The sequence below is a fragment of the Corvus kubaryi genome, unplaced genomic scaffold (assembly GCF_017639235.1).
Source record: "Corvus kubaryi isolate FWS band 111438036 unplaced genomic scaffold, C.kubaryi_AGA036_p1.0 137, whole genome shotgun sequence".
Lineage (NCBI taxonomy): Eukaryota > Metazoa > Chordata > Aves > Passeriformes > Corvidae > Corvus > Corvus kubaryi.
In genome coordinates, this window is record NW_024580671.1 from 10427163 (window position 1) to 10440331 (window position 13169).

Here is a 13169-nt window from a genome sequence, read left to right on the forward strand (position 1 = left end):
CCCCCCGCCCCGCCGCGCCTACCCGCGGCCCTCATCGCCCGCCGGCCGCCGCCTCCTCTCCGAGCCGACCCCGCGGCCCCGGCCGCTCCCCCCGCCCCTCTAAGCCGCTTACGGGGCGGCAGCCGCCGCCTCGCCCGGCCGGCGCGGGTACCTGGCTCCAAGGTGCACAGCAGGCGCGGCGCGGTCCGGGAGATGCAGCTGCGCTTCTTGAGCACATTGCTGAGGATGGTGCCCACGCCGCCGCCCGAGCTCTGCCGCTTCAGGCATCGCCCCCCGCGCCGCAGCGAGCCCGTGAGCCTGTCCTGCCGCATGGTGCCCGGGGCTCGCCCTAGGGCGGCGGGGTGGAGGGCATGGCATGCGGGGACCTGCACTGCAGACAGCGAAATCCAAGTGCGGGAGAGAAGAGGGAGGACAAGGAGAGGAGAAAGACAAAAAGGGGGGAAAAAAAAAAAAAAAAGCTGTTCCCGCCCACAATCCTAGCATCACTGCCTGAATAAAGCAGCAGCCTCTCCTCCTCCTCCAGCACCACCTGGAATGCAGCGGGCGAAGGGGAGCAGCAGCTCTGGTTAGAAATAAAGGGAGCCCCGGCGGCAGTGGTGAGGCTCAGCGGTGCCAAGGGGCTCCAGGACAATCCCCCGGGCTACACGGAGACCCCCAGCACGGGCAATGCGGACACGGCTCGCTTGACGCCTGTTAACAGGCGGCAATACTGACATTTCTCCAGAGAATGAAATGAGCTAAATATCCGCCAAAAAGTCTTCTCACGTGGTACTCGAGCCTACAGCTGAACATAAACATAGGTAGTCCTGCTGCCCCTTTCAAAAAGCTGTCCTGGAAAGGAGTCCCACAAGCACTATCAGACCTCGGAGCAGGGAGCAAAGAGCATGTCAGTGCCAGGGCAGGCTGGAGTCCTGCTCAGGACAGCCCCAGCCGCAGTACAAGAAAGTGCACTGCACAGTTTCTGTTTCTCACCCTCCAGCACAGAGACCCTGAACATCCTCAGCTAAAATAACAGCCTTTTCTATGAATCTACATTGCAACTGCACTTACAAGTAATGATATGCCATGCGCTAAATAGTTAAAAGAAGCTATTCAACAGCACTTTATTAGATGCATTTTCCAGTGCTATTTGGCCTAAGAGCATCTTAAAAGGGTTTCATACAGATTCTCAAACTGGGCGTTTGATTGACAAGAAGGAAAAGCATTTGAAATAATGATAGCTTTTACAACCTAAACCACTCAGCGTTTCTGTGGAAGGAGAGCAGATTTAGCACACCACATTAGTCAGGCTCAAAGACCAAGCTACTAGAAGTCTCGGTCTACCTGCCAACAACTGTAACTTTGAAACACTTTGGTCCTTTATTAAAAGGATGTGTTTCTCAGTCACATTATGAAGAGAGAAAACTGTCAACAGATAAGCAGTAAAGCCAATTATATAAAAGATACACAATATAAAACACAGAATCAAGCCTTTTTTAAAAATCAGTTATAACTATCTTTAGAAGTCACTGTTCAGCTTTCAGAGAAGTGTGATTTTGATCACACCTCCTTAAATATCTGCCTTGGTTTTGGAGAAAAGTCACTGCATTTGAGCTGTTAGCTTGCACTCTGAATAGATAATTAAGTCTGTGTGTCGGTGGTTCTTTTTTTAACAAAGGTGACACTTCCCTGCTGATGTAGACGATGCAAATGACTTTATTTCAGTGCCAGCTGGAGATGATGATTTAGCGGTTAAAGCATCAAATTTGAAATCAATTAGTCTCCCTAGGTGCACAGATAGTACCAATGGGACTATAACAGCAACATTTAAATACAGAAATAGCTGGATTATCTCTGTAATACTGTTCTCCTCTTTCCTGAGCATCTTTTGCAAATAGCACCACATCATTCCTGGATCATTTCAAGACTGACTAATCCAACACCACATGCCGTTGCCCAAAGTCTCAGAAGCCATAACCAAAGTTTCAGAAATCGCTCATTATCCATACAGTGAGAATCAGTCATCGCACTAAACTGTGTTACCTTCAATTTTTAAATAATTAGAAATCAGGTCTAAGAAAGACATCAATATTTAACTGATGAGGAAAACCAGCTCTCAAAATGAGAATTCAGTATCCCCACTATGCTATTTCTCCTACTTGTCATCTTGTCTCTACAAGAAAACTGGAAACAATCAGGACAATCATTCTGTGACTGGGCACACGGGTACTTCCAAGCATACCATTAAGGATATTTCCCACATGCCAGCCAATTAATATAACGTTATTCTGAAGAAAAAAAAGCAAAATCGAACTTCAGGAGACAAAATGAAGAAGCCAAGCCATACTAATAGGTTTGATGACTCACTAGATCATTAGTATAAATGGATTTTAGAGGCAGGGATAAGCCTCCCATTAAGCTCACATATACATATCTTAAGGGCAAGAACCTAGCTTCTAGAAAAGGAGATGGCACTGGGTTTTAATCACTGATCAGGCAAAGGTCTAATCTGCCTGTGGCAAGACATGTCAACCATCATGACTCTAGTTTGATCCACCAGTGCATGGAAGTCTGGTCATGTCCACAAGCCCTCACTGGCATTTACTGACAAGACAGATGACATTCAGAAAGGATTCTGAGGGGAAAAAAAAATCAAAATGTTTGGCTAGGCAAGATATTTCAGCTCCAGTATTTTGTAATAATCGTGAGACTTTGCTTTTTTCCTCCCTCTGTAGTTCATGTACTCCCTCCCACACAACAGAGTCACTTTCTGAAAAACCTTACCTCCTCATTTGGTACCTCTTTACAGTCTTACCACCATCTGCTACACATGCCATTTTAAGGACAGAGAACTTCTTAAGAATACTATGTATATTCTTATTCCTTTTTTACAATCAACCTTAGGATGGTCGGTCCCAAGATCACCACCAGATTTTGACCAACTCCATTTACCTTAAACCTCTCCATTCTTTAGCCCACTTCTGTCTGCACTGGGACAATGAGGTAAAACACAGGCAGCCAGAAAGGGACAATGAGTACAAACAGATGGGACAGTGACAGGAACAGCAGCAGAAATGGGGCCACAGAGGAATCTTACTTTTAAAGAACCTATTTGCATGGAGCTTTAAGTGCCCAAGCCCAGGATTACTGGAAGGCACAATTCACCACCACTTCTCTTCTGATGTGTGCTAAGAAGACTGAATGTAATCAAAAGACTAAAAATGGTAAGATATCTTCAGCTGGGTCACTGTATTTAATGAAATCCACATCCTCCCCTTTATTTCACAGAAAATTGTAGAGACCTTCCTTAATTCTGATTTGCATCACAACATCCCAGTAAAACAGTCAAAGTCTGTGAAGAAAGCTTATTTGCCACACTTCTTGACACCTATGGTGGCAAAAATACTTAAAGCAACATGTACCCATGAAAAAACATAGTAAGTATACTGTATGATAATACTGTCATAGGATTAATCCAAGAGGATTTTGGAAATTACAGTTAGACAGCAGCACTACAGCAGCTGATGATACAGCAAATATCAGAAAGAAATATATATCAATAGGATGAGGGGGAAAAATGTATTGCAACCACAATTGTCGTATTGACCAAATCATAGGGTCACCGTCTGCTAAACCCCGGAGCTCCATACACCACTTTAAAGAGCCAAGGAATGTATCCAGAAAATGTAACCCTATTACCACTGGGTTTCAAATAGCTCTACAGAAGTTAGCAAATAAACCAACATATGTTTTGATGTGTATTGTCGTTCACCATGAGGCTCAAAAGAAAAAAGATTTCACTTTCAAATGACAGTGTACAAGAGAAAACAAATGGAATGAAATATGTCCACACTGGAGACAAGAAAAGGTAAGCCGGTTTGAGATTATCCCAGAAGGCAAAACTATTTTAAATATATTTAGCCCATTAAACCATCTCCACTACTGGAGCACAAAACTCCTATCCTACCCAGTTCTATGTGTGTTCTATTATTAAACATCCCCTCTGAAAAAACAGCCCTGCTTCCTTCTGCTTGATCCTAAAAGCCTAAAAGCAAGCACAACCCGCCCGGGGTTTCATACTCCTCCAACGCACCTCTGACAGCTCTGACAGCTTGAAAAGAGGTCTCTGGCTTGTTGGGTCTTCGACACCACAGGGGCACAGGTGCTACAGCGATGCTACAGCACGTGTCCCTTGAACACATAAGCCTGTGAGGTGGCACAGCCCAGCACTCCTCCCACCTCAGCCTGCAAGCAGAGCATTCCCTCCTGCACTGCCTGTACTGCTCTGTCCACAGCCCCTGGTAGTGACGTGCTGCCTCAGACAGTGCAGGGAGTGCATGCTGTGATCCACCAGCTACCTGCAACTACTGTGTGGACCACCAAGCACAGAGCCTGTAGCACTGTTTTGTGTATCTGTTTGCATCACTGTTGCAGGAGCACCTAACAAGGGAGCCTGTGGGCAAAAGTGGAGAGATTTGTATTATGCAGAAGGAGAAACGTGATTATGGACTAACAGATTCAGTTCTGCCACCAAGCTGGATTCTGCTGTCAAACAAGTAATCCAGAGCTGTCTTTACTGCACAAAGGATGGTTCCAGAAAAAATACAAAAACGAGTTTTTGCTACTGTATTTGTGCCTAGAGAAGGTTAATTCTATGCACTTGTTGAAAGCAGGGCTCAGGAAAATGGTGCAGTGTGTTCATACACCACAGCCTCATCAACACAGCATTTTTTCATTGCATTTATCATTATTTGTATCACTTTGTACACAAATGTCACAAAAGAGGTCAAGACCTCGCTGTGTCCTATATTAGACATCACAGACAAAAACTGCAGAGCTAATCCTTGCCTACAAAGGTCTTCAGCGCAAATATAAACTACACAATGGACAGGAAATAACATCTATGATTTCCAGGAACAGAGAACAAAATTTATATGATTTAGTCTAAGGAAGAGTGCAGCTAGTCAAATGTTTCCTCTTCCTTTAGATTTCAGGCACATAACCTTATTACTTATTTCCCCCTTCAAAAACTGCAAGCACAGTAATTACACTTTGATAGAGCCTTCCTTTTAAGGAAGCCCTAAAACAGCACACTTGTTCTTGGTGAGCTTATGACAGAGGAGCTGGGGAATTCTCTTGTTTATAGGTAAGAGATCTGAAAAATAATATTGATTTTATGATGTTTAGCCATATCTATTGAGGACTAATCTAGAGAAAATCATTAAAATAGCACTGCTTAGTATGGTATATATCTTTTAACAGGAAATTACAAGTCTGTAACTCATGTAAAATGCTCACAACTGCATATGCACTACATGATCCTTCAGCTATCACGATCAGGATTCAGCCACGAGAACTTCAGACTCAAGATTCTTTGTTGTGATCTTTAGTTGTGGGGTTTTGTTTTTTTAATCTTATTCTCCCATTTTCCTCCCACACACATTATCCACTCGTGCCTTCTGTACTACACACTTGCATACACTAGGACAGGATTGATGAGAAAAGAAGGTCCCCTCAATAGAGCGAGCATCCCCTGCCCACAAGTGTGTGTTGTAATTTATTCTTTGGGAGTGATGGACAGTTACGTCTAGTAAGTTTATTTTCAAGTTGAATAATGTTCATAGTCATATTGCTTCTTGAAATTTTTGGCGGATACACCCTGAGAAGTATGCCAAAGTTTTCCAGCATTAGTGAAAGCACTTGAAAATATAATATATCTGTAAATCAATTGTGAAAGCAGTTTCTAGCAGTTTACAGCACAATGAGATGGAGCTGTGATGACCAGTTCCCCATCTAGGGAGGCACCACATTCCTAGGCAGGGAATCAGTGCAGGTAAGGCTGACTGCAGTCCCTCAATCCCTTGGTTGTTCAGAGTAGCACAAGATGCTTATGCAATTGGATCACATAGGTGAGCATGTGAAAGCCCTCACAAGCATTGCAGGTTGCTAAAACAGACATACAGATATGCCTGTAATCCCCCTGAACCTACTCATAACCTCTTTCCATTTGTAGATACATAACTGTTTAAATGAATGAGGGAAGTGCAGAAAGACTTAACATCTGTATAGTACCAGGGTTACAGGCAGCAACAGCAGAACTGCATAAACTCATCTCCCAGATCTGTGCTCGTTCCAGTAGAGCAAAAAGCTCCTGTTTTCCCTGTCAGAAAACCCCTCAGCAGTAAGCCAGAAGCTTTTCTTAAACCTGTCTACAACATCATCACATCAAGCTAACATTGAATATGTTAATATTCAAATGCTTTACTTCACAAATAATTGACTCTCCTATGTCACCAACTCTCACCAGCACACCATTTATAAGCTTGTATTCTGTAGCTCCTAGGTAAACTGGTTTTGAGACTAGAAGAATTTAAATTTGCTTATAATTCAGCAACCCTGAGCACAAAAGTGACAGCAACCAGTGCCAATGGGCTGGGTGCAAAGGGTGGCCTATTTCAATCCAGGCCCATCACTGGGAATTGACTGTTCCCAGAGCTTAAAAGGAGAGAATTGAAAGAATTCCCAAAAAGTAGAAACTGACTCATGTTTTTCAAACATCGTGCAGCACAGATCAGAGGCACCTCAAATATTTCAGAAAAAAACCAAAAACCTTACTGAAATTATAAAACATATGTGATGTGGAAACTTCTAACATATGGTTCAATAGCTACAATGAAAGAACAAGGCAGAGATTTTAGTCAGAACTATGTGGGAAACAAAAAGGAGCTTAGACTAATTTTGCTTGATCACAAGACAGCAGTTAGTTCACCTTATTATGCCAATAATAGGGGACAACAAATTTACACAACTGAGTACACCTGAGATACTATTAAAGCTATCTGTATTCACTGCAGTGCTTGTAAATATCCTAATTCTGGACTCCAGCACTATTACTACAGGTACTGCACAAGCACAGCAAAACCTCAGACTGCCTGCTTTAAAAAAAAAGAAATAAGAGAAAACACATTAGCAGACAGAGAAGTACAGCCAGATGATATTGAAAAGCATAGTGGACAGTACTCTTAATAGAAGAGCTGCTGTTGTTTCTACAGCCTTCATGGCAGAGATGAGCTCCAAGGGACACACCATGAATGCATATGGTCAATAAGAGGGCTAAGAGATCAGTGTTAATCATCCACATCTTCAACATGGTTAAACATCTATAAGAAAATGCCAGCATGGGGGGAAATTGAAAACATACTTGTTTTAAAACACATGTGGGATGGAGGTAGGAGGCATGAGCCAAACTTGAATACTAAATAAGAAATTATAAGGATGGGACAAAGGAGAAAAAAGTAGGTTGTGAAGAGTTTTGGATATTAAAGCAACAAGAGGAAGACAGACTAGATCTACAATGACCATAAGGAAAGCACACACACTAGCATTCATGAAAACATATGTACAAACACTAAAACAGGTGATTAATCAAATGCTGAAGTCCACTTTATGTTTAATTCTTTGTTTATATACATGTTGTCTTCCAAAAGGATGAAAGTACACCCAACCAAAAAAAAGTCTGCAGAAGCTTCCAAATGCTATGTTCCACATGCTTCTAACAAGCTCTTAATCAGAGAAAAATTATAGATAAGTGGATAGATATCTCAATGTTGTAAAATTGGCTGTGTGTTTGTAATTCAACAACAGCATCTAGGTTTCTTATTATATTTTTTCTAATTTGGTTCAAATGCATAAATAAACTCTGAAGTTATAATTGCCACTTGAGGAGCAGCGATGAAAAAAATAAAAGGAGGGGGAGAATCAATTTTTTTTACTTATTGGCTTCATGTGCCAACTATAAAGTAAAGCAGATCATACACAGCTACCTTAAGTAGATAGCTGCATCTCATGAGCAAAGTAAAAGATGTGTCATGCAAGCACTGCTAAAGTAACAATATATTTTAACTGCTGTAGTAACCAGTAGCATAAAGCCTAGAGTTAACAACTGGAATAAAAGTCATAGCAATGCTTATATGGTCGATAAAATATAGAGAGAACACCTTTTAAATTAAATACAAAGTAATGAATTGAAGTGAGCTTTTGAAGAGCAAATGACCTTTTTGTCAGAGAAATTATTTGTGTCTACCAAAGAAATTCAAATATTTTGGTAAGGAATATATTAAGAAGAAAAATTGTTGAAGAGGCCTACATAATAAAAAAATATTGCTGAAAAGTATGATTATAGAAGTTAAGAAATGTTCCCTAACCTTGCTAAGCAATATGAAGTAAATGCATATCTTGGCCAGTACTCACACTCCAGAATCCTGCTTAAATGCTACACGGTAATTTAAAAAAATAAGTCACCAAGTCAGCAGAAAAACTAATGCAATGCATGAAAAAAAGAATTCTGACAGGTATGACTTGTAGTTATGCTTAAATAATATTGCAGAAAAATTGAGGTCATAGCAGGTCCCAGATCTAAAACTGAAATTCTCTTCCTTTATTAGAATCTGATTATTTGCTCAGCACCTAGCATACAAATTGAATTTTATAGTGTGAATCACCAGCTTCATTGAGCTGAACTGCTATTTCAGAAACAGCAGGATTTTTATCTCCCTAACATAATAAAAAAAAGAAAAATGATCCTATGTCTCCAAGACAAGATTTATCCACAAATAGAACACTTTGAAAGATTATAGATTAAAAATTAATTGCCAAAGTCAGAAAAATTATTAATGACAAAATCTCTTTGTTTGGGGCCAGGAAATACTATGGAAATAGGACCACATTTATACATAAAAGTTTTTATACATTGATCCATACTTATTTGCAGTAATGCTAAGAATGTGCAGCAAAGACTAGGTTCAGACCATGGGAGGCTTTCATTAGACATGTAGCAAAGAGCCAGTCTGTCCTGCACTGCCCAAGGATAAGAGTCCAGCTTCCAGCTCGGATCCTCTCTCCCAGTACACATGGCCTCTATGGACAGAGCTCTGTTACACAGAACAGAAACATGGCCCTTTCTGGAGCTGGGGAGGGGAATGCTGCTGACTCCTGGAGAAGCTCATATACGCACCATAGAGCTCTTGGAACCACAAACCTTGATCAGTCAATAGCAAGGCCTGCACCACCACTGCAGTCTTCGATCATGTATGCATTGGTTCCCATTTGCAGATGCCACTAGTGCCATAAAGAAAGTTTTGCATGTATGTGAAGCTACTGCAACCCCAAGTCCTCCAGACCACCTAATTCTCTTCATCTCCCATGTGGGCCATAGCTTCACAGAGCATATTCTCCAAGTTCTGGAAACAGAAGCAGCTAGCAAAGCAAAAGAACCTCAAATCACCACCTCCACTTCCTGAAAAAGATACACACGTTAGTCATTTAAGCAAGTTTGACACAGAGAGTTTTTATGATGAAGCTTGTGAGATGAAGAGGAGAAAATAGTTATCAGTTCCAACAACATTACTACTCCAAGATTTTAGACTCAACAATTAAATGACAAAATTTCAGTTCACAACCTACTCTTACAGGGCAAGTTTATTGAATTGGATGTGTTTAGGATTAATCAAAGGCTCATTTAGTACTGAGGCCTAGAGCCATTAAAATTGATTTTGAGCATGTACAATACCACACAAGCATGAGTTTTGCTAACAGCAAAGCTCTGGTTGTTTATTTACTACTGCGTAGCATGGGACAACTCACTTCATTTCTTTAAGCATGTACTTCTTCTGCCAGCCTTCAAGTAATCTTGTCCCATTAAGTTTGTTTTTCAAAGAATCTCATACCATCTATTTGTCCGGTGATGTCTACCTTGTCCAGCTCAATAGATACTGACTTCTAGATCTCTCTAGATATTACTATAAATATCAGTAATAATGAGTTGTTCAGATTAGTATACATTTTTTAAAAATATCAGCTCTGTACATTGATTACCTCCTCACTCTGACTTCCTTTAGTTTTACTGCACAATTATTTTTCCTTCAGGACCTCAGGTCCAATAGCTATTTCTGCCAATAAGCATTGGATGAGACAAGAAATTAGCAATAATATGTTGGGGACAAAAACTCCAAAACCCAAACAAACAATGAGAACCACACAAACACACACCCAAAATTAAAATGTTAGCTATCAATGACACCTAATCCAGCCCAAGAATCAAAAACTCTTCACGGTCTGTCTTTTGGTCATATGTATCATACAGATGGCAAGGAAAACACGTTGATCAGTATCAGGTTCTGTGATTTTAGGAAGCTACCAATAATTTACAGAGAACTAAATTTAGAAGCTGTTTCACTGCTTACAAAACATAGCAAGAAGGTTCCAATTTTTACTAAGAAAAAGATAAATGATAGGCTTGTAAGTAAGATGATCTAATGTGGAGATAGAACATAGACTTCTTGGGCAAATTTCAAGGGTATGTGAGGAGCACTCATTTACTGCTTAGTAAATCAAATTCAGGTTATTAACAGCTTCAAAGAGAAAAACATTTTTAAAATCTGATATTCTCATTTAACTCTTCCTTCAGAGCTGCTCCAGTGCAGACTTAAAAGCAGGACTATTGATCCAAACAGACTAAGTTCCACAGCCCACTTTTCTAGCATTTTGTTTTTAAACATCAAGCTATCTCAAAGCTGCAGAAACATAGCTGCTGGCACTGCCTGATGCTCCATAAATCAGTCTATTCCTAGCACTGATTATCCCAAGCAGCTGTTACTCTCCATTTGATCTTCAGTATCCAGGAAATCTTTTCTTCAAAGGCTAATGCAACCAAAGAATGTTCAGCCTGTACCACTTGGAGATAAAATGCATCTGTGTTACTTAAAGGCCATATACCCTGTTGGGTATTTTCACTGAAGCCCCATTAACCCTCCTACAAGTTCACAATGTTTGGGGTTGGTTTTTTTATTTTTTTTTTAGAAAAGAGTATTTCAGTAGGAAAAAGAACAGCACTGTTTCTTGTACAGAAGTGTAACCCCCAGCAGAATAAAAGAGAAGGCAGTGTTCAGCTAGGCAAGTGTGAAAGACTATGCATACGATCTAATGACAGAACTTTTTCTTTCAGGCTGTTTCCACATCCAAAAGCTTGTCAGAAAAAGATTAAAAGACTGAAATGACATGATATTATAGTTATGCAGCTCACACAGCCACCCCTGCTGTGAGCTTATACACACAAACAAACCCTTACATCTTGATTGTTCAATGTCTGTCACAGATGCTGTGGCTCTCACTACCTGCAGGAATCGGAGCAGATCTACCATCAGTTCAGAAGTGTCTAAAGATTTGTGAAATATGAATGTACTCAGGTGCATTTCTCACACATCACTGCTTCCCATGTGGCCTTTGGCACCACTGGTTGTGGAGCCAGCTTCCTTGCAAATTGCCAGTTAGTGCAATGAACTCCTAGGTTATAGCCTGGATGTGACAACGCCTCGCAGCAAAGCACTCAAACACTTTCGCACACAGACGTGCAGGCTGAGCCCTTTGCTCAGCTGGGCTCTGCACCCCACTCCTGCCCCCACAGCCAACACTAGCCCTGCCCCAGGGCAGACATGCAGCTGCTGGGCTGCAGCAGGATGAGCTGTTTCACACTCTTCCTGAACCTACTTGGAAATTGGCACTTCACCTCATCTAATCACAATAATCCCTGGTTGACTAAATAAAAGCTTTTCCAGTTTTTCAGAACTATTAGACTAACAAAACTTTACCATTGATCAGGTATCCATCTGAATAGCTGCAAATGAGCAGAGGGAACAGCAATGCCTGCCAGTTATTTCTCATGTCATGACTGACTGACAGGGACTGTAGACAGAGAACAGGTTGTTCTGACTTTGTTGTCTCCAAACCGTAGCATCCTTCCTCCAGCATGCCTCCTCAATTTGAACTAATCAAATCTCACCTCCCAAAGTTACTTCAGTACCAAAGAAATAAGAGGTCACTGGTTTGAGAACCACTTATTTCGGGCAAATTAGTATATAAATACTACAAGTATTGCTTGATAAGTAATCCAAAAAGCCCCCCACACAATAATCTGTTGCATCAATCCCTATTTCTAATACTAAGGAAGTATTTAATGTAACAAGTACTCTCCAGTACATCAATTCCTTGTGGCACAGCTGTTGTGAAAAGTGTAATTCAGTGGAGTCAAAATTCTACATGCATTACAAAGCTAATCCTGTGAGGTTAGCTACAACTTTGCAACAGCAACAGGATTACTGTTACACAGAAAAATATGGAGAAGCAGCTAAGCAGTCAGCCTCCAAGTTGTATGCATACCCAAAATAAACACAACCTCGGGTATAGCACTAACTCAACCAATTTCCTTGCCATCACAGCTGCTAGCACACTGACAAAGGACAATTGCAACATCCTACACCAAATGCTGCAGGACAAGAATTTGTTAGTGACTCTGTGGTCTGTACATCCCTATACTGAACAATCTGCAATTTCTGTTGCAAACCGGGCCTAGATTGAGCAGCCAGATAATTGCTTACAAAATTATTTACTGAATTTACTGTTCAGTTCCATGATAAAAAATGAAATATTTATTCTGCAAGTAATTTTCTATGTTGTAACCACATTCAGCTGTTACTATCCCACCAAGTTTCTACATCATTAAAAAAAAATACTGCTGAACTATTTATTAGGGAGGAAGGGAGGGAGAAAGTGAGGGAGGAAAGAAAGAGAACTATCTGTAGTTAATCAGTGGCTGATTCTCTCACAACCTCAGGTGACCATTGCAAGGTGCACCTTTCATTTTTAGAGGCTGAGGCCAACTACAGAACATACCTACACAACACACTTCAGACAGGCCAATTTAGCCCCACCACACCCTCACCCCAGATGTCTGCCTTTTACAGGGCAAGCATTCAAAGTGGGGCAAGATGGAAGGAGCCATGCAGGAGCATGGCTCTCCATTTCACAGGGCCCACAGCTTATACAGAAGTGGAATGCCACAGCTGGTTGACCAGGGTCTCCCAGGTCTCACCACACTCCTGTGGGTGAAGGGCTGGTATGTCTCAGAGCAGCCACCTGTTTCTGCGTGAGGCACGTCTGGGGCCAAGTTTGATGCCCAACAGGCAGAAGTGAACAGGCAACTGAAGGCTCTCTCCTCTCAGAGGCAAGTGCTCCAAGGTCAGCTGCTCATTTTGCTCAGCTTCCACCTAGCCCTGAGCCCCTGGCATTTCCCTTTCTGAGAAAAATCCCACCCCTCCAGACACAGCAGCTCACTGAACTGGAAAATGAGTGGCAGC

At 41.5% G+C, this 13169-nt stretch overlaps 1 protein-coding gene across 5 annotated transcripts in view; it reads right to left on the minus strand.

Moving 5' to 3' along the window:
- TBC1D30 (TBC1 domain family member 30) overlaps window positions 1–13169 on the minus strand; it is a 53349-nt gene that overhangs the window by 30076 nt on the left and 10104 nt on the right. The window contains exon 1 of one of the 5 annotated variants that reach the window (XM_042017850.1): window positions 152–459. The exons of 3 other annotated variants lie outside the window; for them this stretch is intronic. In XM_042017850.1, the coding sequence (XP_041873784.1) occupies window positions 152–311 (160 nt within the window). In that variant the 5' untranslated portion in view covers window positions 312–459. Of the gene's footprint in view, window positions 1–151; window positions 460–13169 lie in introns of those variants that run through there. One more of the 5 variants, XM_042017851.1, reaches the window with a different exon arrangement.